This window comes from Chrysemys picta, chromosome 10, assembly GCF_011386835.1.
Source record: "Chrysemys picta bellii isolate R12L10 chromosome 10, ASM1138683v2, whole genome shotgun sequence".
In the NCBI taxonomy this organism is placed as follows: domain Eukaryota; kingdom Metazoa; phylum Chordata; order Testudines; family Emydidae; genus Chrysemys; species Chrysemys picta.
The window spans coordinates 48,061,525-48,078,125 of NC_088800.1; the positions used below are offsets into that span (position 1 = coordinate 48,061,525).

Consider the following 16,601-nt stretch of genomic DNA (forward strand, 5'->3'; position numbering starts at 1 on the left):
CCAATTTCCAACCCCCTTTCCCCTCCTCCTCCAAAAGAACATGATTGAAACAGTAGTTAACAGAAACGAATTTTTTATTATCAACTACACATGGCATTGGGAGGTGAAACTTGGACGTGGGCTTGTGTCAGGCGGGAAGGAAAGAACTTTTCAAATTTTGGGAAATGAGAGCCTTCTGCTACTAGAGCTCTCTGCAGGGGTGGAGTGAGAGTTAGCAGGGACTCTGCCGCCTCTCCTTCTTTGCACTTTGGGTGAGGTGGGTATGGGACTTGGTGGCGGGGGAGGGCGGTTAGAGATGGACTGCAGCGGGGCTCTGTCCTCCTGCCTCCGTTCCTGCAGAACATCCACAAGGCGCCGGAGCGTGTCCGTTTGCTCCCTCAGTAGTCCAAGCAGCGTTTGAGTCGCCTGCTGGTCTTCCTGCCGCCACCTCTCCTCCCGATCCATGTTGGCTTGGTGCATTCGGGTCAAGTTCTCCCGCCACTGGGTCTGCTGTGCTGCCTGGGCTTGGGAAGAGGCCATAAGCTCAGAGAACATGTCCTCCCGTGTCCTCTTCTTCCTACGCCTAATCCGCGCTAGCCTCTGGGAGTGTGATTCCAGGCTAGGTTGTGAGACAGTCGCAGACGGGGCTGTGGAAATGGGAAAAAGGGAGTGAATTCCTCTGAAAGATAAATGTAGTTGTGAACAAAGAACATAGTCTTTCTCTGTGAACAAGACCATGCACAGCACCTTTCACATGCGCACTCAGCACAAGGTCGAATTCTCGGCCTTCGCATTCTGTGCCTGGGGTCTTGAACAGCACATTTGAGAAGCGAGGCAGCACAACGGAATTTCTGTTGCAGGCAGACATGGTAAGCCGTACACTTGTGGCAGTTTAAAACTTTTATATTACCACTGGCCTCATTTCACATTTAAATCAATGTCAGTCCCTGCTGCCAGCAATCCGGCAAGCGGGAACTCTGCCCCTGTCCCACCCCCTCGCGGCTGTCCCCGGGAATGATCCCTTTCGGCTGCCCCTCTCCCGCCTCCACCGCGTGGCTGCAAACCAGCGGTGACAGTTCTGTAAAGGAACGGGAAAGCAGTCCCAACACTAACATTCCCCTACCTAATTAAAAGCAGGTCACCATGGCCGACATCACCCTGATGAGGATCTCCGAGAGCGACAAAGAGAGAATGCTCCGGGAAAGCCTCCAAAGACCAGGGCCGTATGCCGCCCTGCTGTGCAGAGCAATGATCCCCGAGTACCTGATAATCTCGTGGCGCGGCAACGTGTCGTACTTCGGAGGACCCAATAAGGCCGCTCTCCCCAAGAACCTCATGCAACGGCTTTCAAGTTACCTCCAGGAGAGCTTCATCGAGATGTCCCAGGAGGATTACTGCTCTATCCCCGCACATATAGACCGCATTTTACTGTAGCTGCAGTAGCAGGGAATACACAGTAGAGCGGCTTGTGCAGGACAATCACTGAAAACCGGACATTGCTAGATTTCTTTTCAAAACTTGCACTGCCCCTTACTAAACCGTTAAGCGCCTAGGGCACACTAATCATGAACAACCCATTCTTTTAATTGTTAATATTCCTGTTTTGTTAAAAATAAATGTTTAGATGTTTACAACACTTACTGGCTGATCCTTCACCAGATTCTGTGTCCGGGGTAATGGCTGGGGACGCTTCGTAGGGGATCTCTGTAAGGGTGATGAAGAGATCCTGGCTGTCGGGGAAATCAGCGTTGTGAGAGCTGCCAACTGCCTCGCCCTCCTCATCTCCTTCCTCATCTTCCCCGTCCCCTAACATGTCTGAGGAACCGGCCGTGGACAGTATCCCATCCTCAGAGTCCACGGTCACTGGTGGGGTAGTGGTGGCGGCAGCACCGAGGATGGAATGCAGTGCCTCGTAGAAACGGGATGTCTGGGGATGGGATCCGGAGCGTCCGTTTGCCTCTTTGGTCTTCTGGTAGCCTTGTCTCAGCTCCTTGATTTTCACGCGGCACTGCGTTGCATCCCGGCTGTATCCTCTCTCTGCCATGTCTTTAGAGATCTTCTCGTAGATCTTTGCATTCCTTCTTTTGGATCGCAGCTCGGAAAGCACGGACTCATCGCCCCACACAGCGATGAGATCCAAGACTTCACGATCAGTCCATGCTGGGGCTCTCTTTCTATTCCCAGACTGCATGGCCATCACTGCTGGAGAGCTCTGCATCGTTGCCAGTGCTGCTGTGCTCGCCACGATGTCCAGACAGGAAATGAGATTCAAACTGGCCAGACAGGAAAAGGAATTCAAATTCAAATTTTCCCGGGGCTTTTCCTGTGTGGCTGGTCAGAGCATCCGAGCTCGCACTGCTGTCCAGAGCGTCAACAGAGTGGTGCACTGTGGGATAGCTCCCGGAGCTATTAGCGTCGATTTCCATCCACACCTAGCCTAATTCGACATGGCCATGTCGAATTTAGCGCTACTCCCCTCGTCGGGGAGGAGTACAGAAGTCGAATTAAAGAGACCTCTATGTCGAACTAAATAGCATCGCAGTGTGGACGGGTGCAGGGTTAATTCGATTTAACGGCGCTAACTTCGACATAAACGCCTAGTGTAGACCAGGCCTGAGAGAGATGCATGGGCAGATATTTGCAGTATCCAGGACTGGAAGAGCAGGATGTGTTGCCCAGGTCAGGACTGAGGTGCATTAGCAGAGCTGGGGAGCAAGGGGAGGGAAAGGGACAGAGCTGGCCTAGCAGGGGGGTTACAAGTCAGGATGGTGGTGAATGGAGAGCCTAGAGCTGGCCTAGCAGGGGGGCTGCAGGTCAGGACTGAGGTGCATTGGCAGAGCTGTGGGGATGCCTCCCCACACAGTGCCAACCTCTCCCATTGCTGCCAGTCCTTGCTCAGAAAGGGGACAGTAGGGAGTGGCCTCATGTGAGTGGGCCCCTTGGGATCCTCTGCCCCCTGTTGCAGCTGAATCCTTCTCTTGTGATGAGATCAGGGCAGCCCTCTTCATCCAGAGGGTGCCAGAGAGGAGGGAATTCCCAGGTCAATGCACTTATGACATTGATCATCGCCCCAGCCAGCTCAATCTCCCCCTGCCTCTTTGATGCTGCGTAAGGAGTCCAGGTCACTTTTCCCTTTTATTGGTTGTAGGTGTCTATGCTGTGTACAAGGGTAACAGCTGGAACAGGGAGGCCTGGGGGAGGCTGCAGGGCAGCAGTTGCATGGCTGATTGGATCCGGTCCATTGGGAATAAATTCCATCTCTTTCCCACGATCCCATCAAGGCCAGTCTTTGACTAGACAACTCTCCTCCCGCCCCGCAGTACCAGGGAATCGATTTCACTCAGGGACTGTCACCATGTGGCAAGCCTTTTAAAGTGCAAATGAGCCCTTCTCCCCCCACCAGCCCCATCTCTCTGCACAATTACATTCCATTCTGCAGTCATGACTAAAGATAAAGATTACTGGGAGGAAAGAAACAAGGTGCTGTTCCTCCCAACATGACAAAAGGGCTGGGACCTAGAGGTCAGGCTGTACCCTCAAGATCTACACCTGATACCGATGGGCATTGCCCATACATCTCAAAGGGGAGGGTATCCCAATATATGCACTTAGGATACCTACTCCCATCTGGGGCAGCCAAGCCAGGTGCTGGACATCCTTTAAAAAGTGAAAGTTAAATCCTAGTGAGAAAAATAGAAAGGAGCATAAAGTCTGGCAAGTGAAGTGCAAAAATATAATTAGGAAGGCCAAAAAAGAATTTGAAGAACAGCTAGCCAAAGATTCAAAAAGCAAAAATGTTTTAAGTACATCAGAAGCAGGAAGCCTGCTAAGCAGCCATTGGGGCCACTGGGCGATCAAAATGCTAAAGGAGCACTCAAGGACAATAAGGGCATTGCAGAGAAACTAAATGAATTCTTTGAATCAGTCTTCATGGCTGAGGATGTGAGGGAGATTCCCAAACCTGAGCCCTTCTTTTTAGGTGACAAATCTGAGGAACTGTCCCAGATTGAGGTTTCATTAGAGGAGGTTTGGGAACAAATTGATAAACTAAACAGTAATAAATCACCAGGACCAGATGGTATTCACCCAAGAGTTCTGAAGGAACTCAAATGTGAAATTGCAGAACTACCAATTGTAGTCTGTAACCTATCATTTAAATCAGCTTCTGTACCAGATGACAGGAGGATAGCTAATGTGACACCAATTTTTAAAAAGGGCTCCAGAGGTGCAGGGCCGGCTCTAACTTTTTTGCCGCCCCAAGCAGCAAAAAAAGTGCCGCCCCGCCATAACACCCCCCCCACACCGAGTGCCGCGCCGCCGAAACTCCCCCCACCGAGTGCCGCCGAACAACTGCCGCCCCCAGCCACGCTGCCGAACACCCCCCATCCCCCGCCGCGCTGCTGAACCCCCCCCGCGCAGAGCGCCACCGAACATCCCCCGCCGAGTGCCGCGCCGCCGAACAGCCCCCGCCCTCCTGCCGCGCTGCCGAACACTGCCCGTGCCGTGCTGCTGAACCCCCGCACGCGGAGCGCCGCTGAACAGCCCCCGCCGCACTGCCAAACACCCCTCATCCCCCGCCGAGCTGCCAAACACCCCCGCCCCCCACGGAGCGCCACGCCGCCGAAACCCCCGCCAAGCGCCGCACCGCCGAACAGCCCCTGCCCCCCGCCGCACTGCTGAACACTCCCCGCCCCGCTGCCGAACACCCCCGCCCCCCCGTGGAGCGCTGCACCGCCGAAACCCCCACCGAGCGCTGCGCCGCCAAACATCTCCCCCCCCCTGCGTGGAGCACCGCTGAAGCCCCTCCCCCCCCGCGTGGAGCACTGCCAAACACCCCCCGCTGAGCGCCGCGCCGCCGAACACCCCCCGCCGAGCGCCGCACTGCCGGAAGCCCCCCCCCCCCCGCCGAGTGCCGCGCCGTGTTGCCCCCCGCCAGCCCAAGATTGGCCGCCCTTTACCAGGTGCCGCCCCAAGCACGTGCTTGGTTGCCTGGTGCCTGGAGCCAGCCCTGCAGAGGTGATCCCGGCAATTACAGGCTGGTAAACCTGACTTCAGTACCAGGCAAACTGGTTGAAATTATAATAAAGAACAGACACATAGGTGAACATAATTTGTTGAGGAAGAGTCAACATGGTTTTAGTAATGGGAAATCATGTCTCACCAATCTACTAGAATTCTTTGAGGGCGTCAACAAGCATGTGGACCAAGGGGATCCATTGGATGTAGTGTACTTAGATTTTCAGAAAACTTTTGACAAGCTCCCTCACCAAAGGCTCTTAAGCAAAGTAAGCTGCCATGGGATAAGAGGGAAGGTTCTCTCATGGATCGGTAACTGGTTAAAAGATAGTAAACAAAGGGTAGGTATAAATGGTCAGTTTTCAGAATGGAGAGAGGTAAATAGTGGTGTCCCCCAGGGGTCTGTTCTGAGACCAGTCCTATTCAACATATTCTTAAATGATCTGGAAAAAGGGGTAAACAGTGGTGACAAAATTTGTAGATGATACAAAACTACTCAAGATAGTTAAGACCCAGGCAGACTGCGAAGAGCTACAAAAGGATCTCTCAAAACTGGGCGACTGGGCAACAAAATGGCAGATGACATTTAATGTTGATAAATGCAAAGTAATGCACATTGGAAAACATAATCCCAACTATACATATAAAATGATTGAGTCTAAATTAGCTGTTACCACTCAAGAAAGAGATCTTGGAGTCCTTGTGGATAGTTCTCTGAAAACAGCCATTCAATGTGCAGCAGCAGCCAAAAAAGCTAACAGAATGTTGGGAATCATTAAGAAAGGTATAGATAATAAGACAGAAAATATCATATTGCCTCTATATCAATCTATATAGTATCCATCTTGAATACTGTGTGCAGATGTGGTCACCCCATCTCAAAAAAGATGTATTGGAATTGCAAAAGGTTCAGAAAAGGGCAACAAAAATTATTAGGAGTATGGAACGGCTTCCATATGACGAGAGATTAATAAGATTGGGATTTTTCAGCTTGGAAAAGAGATGACCAAGGAGAGATATAATAGAGGTCTATAAAATCATGACTGGGGTGGAGAAAGTAAATAAGGAAGTGTTATTTACTCCTTCTTATAACACAAGAACTAGGGGTAACCAAATGAAATTAATAGGCAGCAGGTTTAAAACAAACAAAAGGACAACACACAGTCAACCTGTGGAACTCTTTGCCAGAGGATGTTGTAAAGGCCAAGACTGTAGCAGGGTTCAAAAAAGAACTAGATAAATTCATGGAGGATAGGTCCATCAATGGCTATTAGCCAGGATGGGCAGGGATGGTGTCCCCAGCCTCTGTTTGCCAGAAGCTGGGAATGGGCGACAGGGGATAGATCACTTGATGATTACCTGTTCTGTTCATTCTCTCTGGGGCACCTGGCATTGGCCATTGTCGGAAGACAGTATACTGGGCTAGATGGACCTTTGGTCTGACCCAGAATGGCCATTCTTATGTTCTTATGTTATGTATGTTCTAGACAGATGATAGGGCAGAGGATGGACTCCCAGGCTACCAATCCATGCCCGGGGCCCAATTGGGTGCCCTCAGCATTGGGCTGAGTCTCATGGAGGTCCCTTCAGTCTATTGGCTGTAGCAACCATCTGCACCCCTGGCACAGCCCACTGAGGGAAGAAGGCAGGAGACTCCACACAGCACTGACCCTGCCCTGACCCTGACCTTCCCCATGCCCTGCTCCTAACTGCATCCTGCTTCACTGCCCAGTTGTGCCATCTCCTCAAGCCCTGCCCTTTTCACGCCAGTCCCCCTGGCACCCCTGCAGGTGCAGGAGCAGGGGTGGGATTTTTCCCATAGCTGCTTGCTCACACAAATGGCTGAAATCTCAGCCTTGGTCATTTCCCAGGGCAAACCGAAGACACTTTTTTAATTAGCGGAGCAAATGATTTCTAATGCATGAGGATAACCAGCCATTCTCGGGGATCCAGCCGACCACTCCCTCTCCAACTGGCAGAGGGCAGTTAACAACTGGAAAGGCGCTGCCATTTCCACCTGCACCATCATGCTCCTAAGGTCCAGCGAAGCCAGGCTCCTGCACGCGCACCGATCAGCAGGTGCAGTGAGCCTGAGAGATCTAGCCAAGTGGTAATAAAAGACTCAGGAGGATCCCTGAAACCCCTGCCAATCACCACAAGAACATTGCTCCGCAGCCAGCAAATTAATAGCTGAGGGGCCTGATTTTCAGAGGTGCTGATTGCCTGCAGCTCCCATTGATGTCAGTGGAGCTGTGAGTGCTTTGCTGCTCTGAAAATCATGTCCTGTGCTTGGCAGGGGCTATGCCAGTCTATGCTCAGGATGGCCGGCAGATCCCAGTGTTGGCTATAGCGCAGTGCAAGCCTGCCAGGTAACCAGCATAAGTTATATAGCTCCAGGATTAGAAATCTCTCTCCTGTGACATTACAGACAAACAGAGGGTGCTGAGGAGGGTGGAGGGTGGGTTTGTCAATAATTATTGACTGATTCATCCTGCCCAAATGATTGCAGTTGGATTCTTCCAGAGGTGGGTGGGAGAGGTAATGAGTGTACATAATTAAAGGCCATGAATATGTGATCATAAGATTTATAGATATTGTGCTATCAATAAATGCCTCTAAGGGCGATCGTTACACCAAGGCATGCCCGGGCTAGACCATTACCTATAATGCATGCACATTGATTGTATATATAGTTTGACAGCTCCCTTCTTCCACCCTCGGCACTTCCCACACTGGCAATATGCAATGCAAAGAAATAACACACTGTGCTTGTCAAGTTGCCAGTGCCCAAGAAAGCCGCCAAACACTAATGATCATAATGTGTCCGGCCACCAGCCCCTTAAATGCCCACAGAGATCAGGATGAGAGTGAGTGACTAGGCCTGGAGGCTGGGGCATAAGCTGGATCCCTCTATAAATGGGGTCCACAGCCATGATGTGTGTGCTGGTATTTCTGCACTGAGAAGGAAGAGCTGGTGAAACAAGGGGAAGGGCTGAGAGAGCCCTGGGCTACCTAGAGATGGGCTCAAGCCACAGGATTTGGAGCTGGATGTTACACCCAGACTTTTGGTTCAGCCCATTATAAAGATAAGGGCCCTTTGCAAGATTTGTCTAAGGTGCTTATCTGGCCCCCATCATCACAGTATCTGAGTACCTCCCAGCCTTTAATGTATTTATGCTTACCTAGCCCTGGGAGGAGAGAAGGGTGATGGGGGCTGAAGCAGAGAGGCTAAGGGATGTGCCCCCAGTCACACAGGAAGGCCGTGGCAGAGCAGGGCCTCTGGCTAGGGCCTGAAGCACTGGCCCACCCTCTGGATGCATTGGATCTGGCTCTGGTTCTTGCTGCTGCCAATGTTGAGAGGCCATTAGGGTCAGGGCTCCAACACCCTTCGCTAGTTTTGAAATGCAGCAGTTGCTCTCCTCCTCCCAGGGGATGCTGTCCTTTAGAGGAGAGATGTTAACTCATGTTCCCTTTCAGTCCTTTCCTGGCAGAGTGTCCAGATGGAAGGCTGCAGGTGCTTGTACCCACCACACATCCCTACCTCTCCTGCACCAGATCTAGAGAGGCAGTCCAGAACTTCTCCCCACGAGGCCGTACTCACATGCCTGCCCCAGCAGCTTTAACAGGGAGCAGGAGCCGCTTATCTTTATCCCTCTTGTTGGAGCTCATGTACAGCATTGATTCTCAGCCACTCCCCAGTGCTGCTCTCAGTGCTGCTCTTCCTTTCCATTGATAGCTCTGTCTATGCTATCAGAAGGCTGTCAGGTCTGCCCCGCCAGTCTTTCTCTCTCCGTCACATCTCACTTGGCTTCCATCACTCTCTCCCCACTTTCAGACTCAGTGTGATCGTGGGCTCTCCTAGCAAGAGCTGGACAGTAAAACACCTTTCTCTCTTGATCGCAGCTCCTGGCCAAGTAGATGTGCTTTCCAGTCTCTCCTAGTTCCTGCCTCTTGTGTCTCAGGTAACCAGTATGCTCTTTAGTTATGGACTTTCTGAGCACAGTAAGGGTTCAGTCAGCCTGCTGAAGATGACTGAAACTTTATTTCCATTGATCAATTGTGAACCAACCCACCTGAAATTTCTCACCTGTGCCATTCTCCTGGCCAGGTATTTTATAGGAACATTTGGTGACAATCACACAAGTCATTCATGCAGTAGGAGAGCTTGACATAGATGTAGAGCCCAAGACTGAATGGCATCTGAAGACTGTACTGGTGCCAATACAGTGTGCACCAATACCAAAGGTGGTACTGGAGAAGGAGCTTTGGAACCAATTTCAGTTTTCCAATGCCATATTTCCAAAGGGATATAGCACCAGGTCTCCCCCATTTCATGCATTGCATTATATTCAGTGAGGACTGTTGTCTTTGCTTCTGCTTGGAAAGGTTGGGTGGGTCATTTTTAAGTTATCTCCTCCAGTTTGGGAGAGATTCGGAGAATTTTGGGTGGTCTTGTGAGCATTATAATCTGGAGTCTCATTCAGGTTTTACAATGACTGACGCGCCCCTGTTCAGCGGGCCAGACTGAGGCCAGTATAACATTTCAGTCTCCAAAGAGATCCTACATGGGATTTAGGTGGGGGTAGGATTTGCATTAGCCTTCTGCAGAGTGGTGAATTTCACTCAGATGGTGGAAATTTTCATCTCGGTGATGGCTGGAGTTCATATGCTGCATGGAGGAGAGGACTGGGCACTCAGGCACAGATCTTCATAGGTATTTAAGCTCCTAACTCCTATATCTTTGAGGAACTTGGCCTCAGATAGCACTTCGTGATCATGGCACGGATTAGACAGAGTGAGCTTTGGGGCACGGGCCTCCTGAAAGCAGTGAAAAGACTCCCATTGATTCAAGTGGGGTTTGGATCAGCCCCCAAGAGAGGCTCTGGATTGGCCCCAGGGGAGGGTGCTCTAGGTGCATGGAAGGCTCTGACTAGAAGAAGAGGGAGGGATGTTTTAATTGCCAGGCTGCCCATTGTGGGCATTTCAATCTACCTGAGGTCTGGTGCAGGCATCCACAGGCGCAGCCTACAGAAAATGTAATGCCTGCTAGGCCTGATGTGGGCATGCCAGTGCCTATAAACTCCCCATTGCCTCCTGTGGAGGTGATAAACCAGGCAGGGCCTCCTGCGGTGTTTTTTCGCTGCACTGTTTCTTCACACGCCCAAAGATGAATAGATTCCATCATTTGAAATTAATCGGATACACCAAAGTGTCACCCAGCAATTTGTAAAATAAATAAATAAATAAGCCTAAGCAAATACAGAGGGAAAAATCTTTTTCAAGTGGTTGAAAGACTATAAATCCACATGTGTGATTGCTGAAAAGGAGGGAGAGCTTCTGAGGATTGTACATTTAAAAAGAAATTAGCAAACATCTGACTGCCAGGAAATTCAAAGGTGTAAGAATGACAGTTGTGGATTTGTAGCCTTTCATCTCGACTGTGCTGTGCAAAGCAAGTAGGCATAAGCACACAGAGGAAAGACAAACTTAGCTCTGTCCTCTTAGCCCTGCCATTTTCCATCAAAATTCTTCAGACAGCCTCCTCACTGCAGGGCTCATCTTCAATGACCACATGCCCTCTCTTCTAACAGTGTAGTGCAACCCCTGAATCACTGCAGCGCCGCACAGCTCCCTTTGATATTAATTAACTGGAGTTCCAAGGCAAAATCCCCCCCGCATGGCACTTCAGATACGTAACCAGTGGTGTTGGGTACATTGTGGGGCAGGGAAGCTGGGGGCACACTCAGCCCCCAAAAGGGAGTTGGGATTGCCAGTGATCACACACACACACATCCCTTTGACAGGCTCATTCTCGCTCCTCTGCTTCCTCATGTCTCCAGCAGTGTCACGTGGGGGATTCATATGTCATTCCCAGTAGATGGACCCATCTGGGCAAACCCATCCTATGCAAAAAGGTCTCTGTGCAGCATGGGGCCAGCCCATAGTGCACGCTCCATCTGGCCCCCATCCACCAAGGGTGTGATCTTTCTTTTGCTTTATAAGAAAGAAACTAAATTTGCTGACGGTGGTGCAGTCCCTTCCAGGCTCTGACAGCAGGCAGTGTTCATAGGTTACACTGAGGTTCTGGAACAGCCATTCGAGCCCAAGCTGAGTTAGGAGTAGGGCTAATCGCATTGTAGACTAATTCAGACATATGAATCTGTCAGATGTGTTTGAGGTGGAGGACAGAAACAGACAAAGACACCTAATAGACACAGTCACCCCACCCCATCCTGAGCGCTGACCACAGGGACATTCATGTAGCCACGTGTTAATCTACATATGATTATTTGAGGTAGTAGTTGAGTACATTGTAGCTTTGATTTGGTAAAATTAACATTGATCTTCTCCTGGAGAGAGGAAGGATGGTTCTGTGATCAAGGCATGGGACAGGGTTGCTAGAGATTTGGGCAAAATGCCTGCTCTGCCACAGATTTCCTGTGGGACCTTGGCCATGTGCCTCAATTCATCATCTGTAGAATGGAGATAATAATGCTCTCTTGTCTCTAGACTGGAAGCCCTTCAAGGCAGGGACTGCCTGCTCTGTGTCTGTCCAACTCTTTGCACAATGGGGTCCTGACTTCGGTTGGGTTTGGATGTGCTGTTGTCATACTGATAGGTAACAATAGTAATAATGATCAAATAACCCAGGGACTGTAAAGATGAATTCGCCAGGTTGTTGCTTGGCTGTGCTGCTCACACCTGCCTGGTAGGAAGGAAAAGTCATCCCCACAGGTGCCCTATGGGTATGGCTGCCCTGCATTTGGAAGCGTACCGCTCAGCCCAGGTTGTTGTTTATCCTTTGAGTTTGAAGATGGCCATGACATTACTAGTTGGTTTGGTTTCGGTGAAGACATGAGTGGCTGATCAGGTCAATTTGAGCTTTGAACTGTCTGTGGCACACTGAAGAAGAGATGCTGCTATGGGTTACTTGGTTAACAGCGTACATGCTGCTCTTGTGAGATTTACACGGCTGGGTGCTTCTGTTCTGCCTCAGTAGTTCTCCTCTGCTCATAGACTGTAGCTCCAGTGTGGATGAGACTTTTCTGGATAGACAGACTTGAGCTAGCATGTTAAAAATAGCAGGGTGGCCCTTGTGGCTTAGGCTAGCCACCAGAGCTTGGCCCCGTGGCAGGCTTGGCCTTGGGCAGCTAGCCCACCATCCACAGTGCTATTCTTAGCATGCTAGAGCTAGTGTGAGTCTGTCTCCCTCAGCTAGGAGGCTCTCTTCCAGCTCCAGTGCAGATGTACCCTGTGATATTCAATGGGCCAGCTGGTCTATTTGGCCTCCAGGATTGGTGCAGCACCATGAAAAAGGAGTGGGCCCCAATCTGGAGCACTGTCTCAAACCCCCTCGAGCTCTGGGAAGTTTGACCTGGAGTTCAGATTGGAACATGGCAGCTCAGACCCTCCTTCAGCTCCCTTTAAAGCTGGTGGGAAGGCTCTTGTCGACTCTGGTGGGTAACAAATGGCTCTGTTTGGAGTCAGTTCCCACTCTGCTGCTCACTAGAAGCCAGAGGGCAGGTGCCCTAGGGCAGCATCACACTTGTTGAACTACAAGCCCCCTTCTGACATTGCCCCCCCTTGCAACATTTTCATTGCCAGGTTGTGCAGACCCATGGCAGAGTATCCCAGGAGCTCTCCCCCCGCCCTTGTGAAATTACACACATGGCTGGGGATGCAGCGACAAGCGCCTATGTACTTCAGGGCAGGGCAGAGTCACACAGTCTCTGTGTCTCCTCCAGACCACGGGTGGCGGCTCTTCTATTCCACTGAGGAGTCCTAGCTTCCACCTGCTTCTCCAAATCCTCCTGCTGAGGGGTTCATTGCCCCTCTCTTAACTTGAATTCCCTCTGATTCCTGCAGGGATTCCACCTACCCCTTGTTTACCTGACTCTTCCAAATCCCCCCAGGGATTCCGTCTCTGACTGCTCCCCCAAACTCCCTACCATTTCCTTTCTGAGCTCCCCTCTTTGCTCCCCTGCCTGCCCCCACTCCATGCTCCAACTTCCTGAGTTGCCAACTTGGAGTTGTGAGGACCTCTATGGACACAGCCCTCCTCCCAAGCCCTGCTGTCCTGCCAGCATTGCATCCTTGCATATGATGCCACAGCCTAACACAACACTGAGTATGATGGATAAACACCAGAGCCAAGTCTTCTGGTCTCTGCATATGTAAAGATCTCATGAGTGCCCTCAGTGCCAGTCAGCAAGGATTTCTGGTGTGGAGGAGGAAAGGTCATCATCCTCGTCTCTGTTCATCGGTGGCTTCTGGGGAGACAGCCTCTCTGCCTTGAGAACAACTCCTTGAGAAGCACAGACCCAGAGCAGCATCCAGAGGGTGGCAGTCCAAGCCCTGTCTCTTATCAGTACCATGTGAGGGCTTGTTATGAGCTTATCTCAGCAGCTGTGAAGAGCTCTGATTTCCATGTGGGAAAGGGCAGCCTCTCCCAGGATGTCTCAGGTCTGAAAAGGGAGCTGTCAGCTTTGTGCCCTTCTCTGGTGCCCTTAGCACTCCAACTCCTGCAGTCCTCATCAAGCATCTCCAGAGAAACTGGGGGCCCCGCCCTTTCGCCCCACTGATTGCTTCCTCTTGTACTTACAGGACTGCTGCTCTCACTGCAGTGGAGAGAGTTTAGATAGTTAAATCCAAAGCTGGCTGTGAAGAGTTACAAAGGGATCTTCCTAAACTGGGTGCCTGGGAGACAAAATGGCAGATGAAATTCAATGCTGATAAATGCAAAGTAATGCACATTGGAAAACATAATCCAAACTATACATAGAAAATGGTGGGGTCTAAATTAGTTGTTGCCACTCAAGAAAAAGATCTTGGAGTCATTGTGGATAGTTCTCTGAAATCATCTACTCAATGTGCAGCGGCAGTCAAAACAGCTAACAGAATGTTAGGAACCATTTAGGAAAGGGATAGATAATGAGACAGAAAATATTATAATGCCGCTATATAAATACATGATATGCTCACACCTTGTGTACTATGTGCAGATGTGGTCACCCCATCTCAAAAAAGATATATTATATTGGAAAAGATACAGAGAAGGGCAACAAAAATGACTAAGGGTATGGAACAGCTCCAATAAGAGGAGAGATTAAAAAGACTGGGACTGGTCAGTTTAAAAAAGAAATGACTAAGGGGGGATATGATAGAGGGTTATAAAATCATGACTGGTGTGGAGAAAGTTACATCATACAATGATTTCCTCCCTTCTTCCTTAGCACCCCATGCTGGTGGTGAATGAGTGGGAAGTTCTAGCAGCCATGTGAGGAACAAGAACCCATGTGGAGTATGGATGGGAAGGTCCTGGCTTAGGCCATAGTGAATGTGATGGCTGAGCCAAACTAGACATCTCTCTGTTAGCTGGGAGGGTCTGGGGAAGATTCATTCTATGGACACTGCTGGTTGTCCAGGGCCTCCAGTCTCCACTCCATTGTCCTTTATGCACAGCACCCACCTCTGGAGCAAGTTCTCATCGGAGCATGCAGATGTCTCTACAGAACTCACAGTGTCAGGGTCAAAGGTCAGAACAGGGCAAGCCCATGGAAGGCAATAACCTTGGCTTTTATTTCTTTTTCCAGATGGCCCCCATTGAGCTCGAACGCAAGAAGTCCCATGTCAATCTGTTGTTGGTGAGTAACTATCCACAGGGATGCTTTCCATCAACCATTAGACTGGTGGTTGGGATTGGGAGTCAGAACAGATCTTTCCCTGGGGCAACGGGCAAAGGTGAAGAATCTGGTAGGCATTTACAATGGACATTTATGAGGACACCCCAGTGACAGCAATGTAAGCACTGCCATACTGGATCAGACCATTTTCCAGCCACAGCCTGCGTCTTGCTGTATGGGAAACTTGCCATCGGGGCTTGTATCTCACTTCCTGCCAGGGCAGTTTAGATCACGGCTCTACCAAGCCCACTGTGGCACTGTCAGCTTTACTGAATCACTCATTGGGCTGTCTGATTCAGTGTCCTGCCTTCTGCCATTACCACTCTGCCCACTGGGCCAGCCATCCTTGAGGGATAGTTCAGTGGTTTGAGCATTGGCCTGCTAAACCCAGGGTTATGAGTTCAATCCTTGAGGGGGCCATTTAGGGAACTGGGTTAAAAATCTGTCTGGGGATTGGTCCTGCTTTGAGCAGGGGGTTAGACTAGATGACCTCCTGAGGTCCCTTCCAACCCTGATATTCTATGATTCCCACCTCCTGCCATATTGCGAAAATGCTCCACCAGATCTAATGACCCCCTTGTTAGCAGTCTTGGCACAGAGGCTAAGAACTGACTGGTAACATGCCCAGATTAAGGTAAATCAGGGCCTTAGGTAAACCATGACACAGGCTGGCTGGCTGGGCATCAGGCGAGGCGCTGGATGGCTGGGCATTGGCAGGGCACTGGCTGGCTGGCAGGGCAGCAGGTGAGGCACTGGCAGGATGGCAGGCGAGGCACTGGCTGGCAGGGCAACAGGCAATGCACTGGCTGGCTGGCAGGCAGCAAGCAGGTCACTGGCTGGCAGGGCAGCAGACAAGGTGCTGGCTGGCTGGCAGGCAAGGTGGGAACAGGTATAGTTGTGTGCCCTAACAGCTGCAAATCAGTCAGGCAGGTGGGAAGGCTGGTTGATTACCTAAATTTCCAGTGACATCCTGCATCGGGATGTATCCGTAAATCTCAAATCTCCTGTGGCTCTGAAATACTGGGCTCTTCCTCAACTGCCAGGAGGGACCAGGGGCCACCATGATGGACAGCAGGAGCCCTGGATCTGTAGAACAGGAAGTGAAGTGCAAACAAGCACATGACAGAGAACGAGTAATGAACTGGACAAATCATCCTTGGGAGGCAGAGAGAATTCCCCTTGTCCTATGTGATTCGATGGATGCTCAGAAGCAACAGACTGAGTATTCCTGACATCTTAGCAGGCCTCAGGTGCTATGTCACCAGTTTGCCCCATGCAGGATTATTTTGCCCAGATGGTTACCCCCAAAAAGAAAGTATAAGACAAACCTGAAATGTTTCTCATTTCCTGGAGTCACGAGAACAGAGAGTAATGCGAGGCTGACAGCATTCTGGCTAGACAAGGAGGGGGCTGGCAAAGCCCTTTGGTTGCACTGCAAGGATTTTGCTAGCAAATATCATAATGGAGCCATTCCATGGCATGCTCTCTGAGGCTGGGTCTACACTACCCGCCTGAATCGGCGGGTAGAAATCGACCTCTCGGGGATCGATTTATCGCGTCCCGTTGGGACGCGACAATCGATCCCCAAATCGACGCTCTTACTCCACCAGCGGAGGTGGGAGTAAGCGCCGTCGACGGGAAGCCGCAGAGGTCGATTTTGCCGCCGTCCCTACAGCGGGGTAAGTCAGCTGCGATACGTCGAATTCAACTATTCGCGTAGCTGAATTTGCGTATCTTAAATCGACCCCCCCCCCGTAGTGTAGATGTAGCCTGAGTCAAAATTACACAGCACTCCCAGCTCCAGCTGAAATCAGTGGGATCTGTGTACTAAGAGGCTGCAGCATGAACAGAGAAACACCAGGCTCCGTGTGCTTGAGTAGAGAGCTGGGGAATGAGCTGCCTCAAAGTCCTTCACTTAATTAA

The 16,601-nt window shown here is 50.7% G+C and overlaps 3 protein-coding genes across 19 annotated transcripts in view; 2 read left to right on the forward strand and 1 right to left on the reverse strand.

Annotated features, from left to right (window-relative positions):
* CCDC33 (coiled-coil domain containing 33) overlaps nt 1-16,601 on the forward strand; it is a 323,029-nt gene that overhangs the window by 268,915 nt on the left and 37,513 nt on the right. For all 17 annotated transcript variants that reach the window (XR_010591116.1, XR_010591117.1, XR_010591115.1 and 14 more), the window contains one exon: nt 14,589-14,639. Coding sequence is in view for 14 of the 17 variants with exons in the window: in XM_042851567.2 (XP_042707501.2) it covers nt 14,589-14,639 (51 nt within the window). In the remaining 3 variants the exon portion in view is untranslated. The remainder of the gene's footprint in view (nt 1-14,588; nt 14,640-16,601) is intronic.
* LOC135974000 (uncharacterized) overlaps nt 1-16,601 on the forward strand; it is a 59,238-nt gene that overhangs the window by 2,260 nt on the left and 40,377 nt on the right. The window lies entirely within an intron of this gene.
* Nucleotides 57-2,597, reverse strand: LOC135974001 (uncharacterized). Its single transcript, XM_065559731.1, has 2 exons — nt 1,621-2,597; nt 57-626 (listed from the first exon to the last, which is right to left on the reverse strand). The coding sequence occupies exons 1-2, from the start codon at nt 2,195-2,197 to the stop codon at nt 151-153; spliced, it is 1,053 nt and encodes a 350-aa protein (XP_065415803.1). The 5' UTR covers nt 2,198-2,597; the 3' UTR covers nt 57-150.

Bases quoted from the DNA above. Each gene is read 5' to 3' on its own strand.
- LOC135974001 (XM_065559731.1), bottom strand. From the start codon at position 2,197: ATGCAGAGCTCTCCAGCAGTGATGGCCATGCAGTCTGGGAATAGAAAG. The intron at 627-1,620 runs GTAAGTGTTGTA...CCATTTCCACAG, and splicing joins ATCTGGTGAAGGATCAGCCA to CCCCGTCTGCGACTGTCTCA.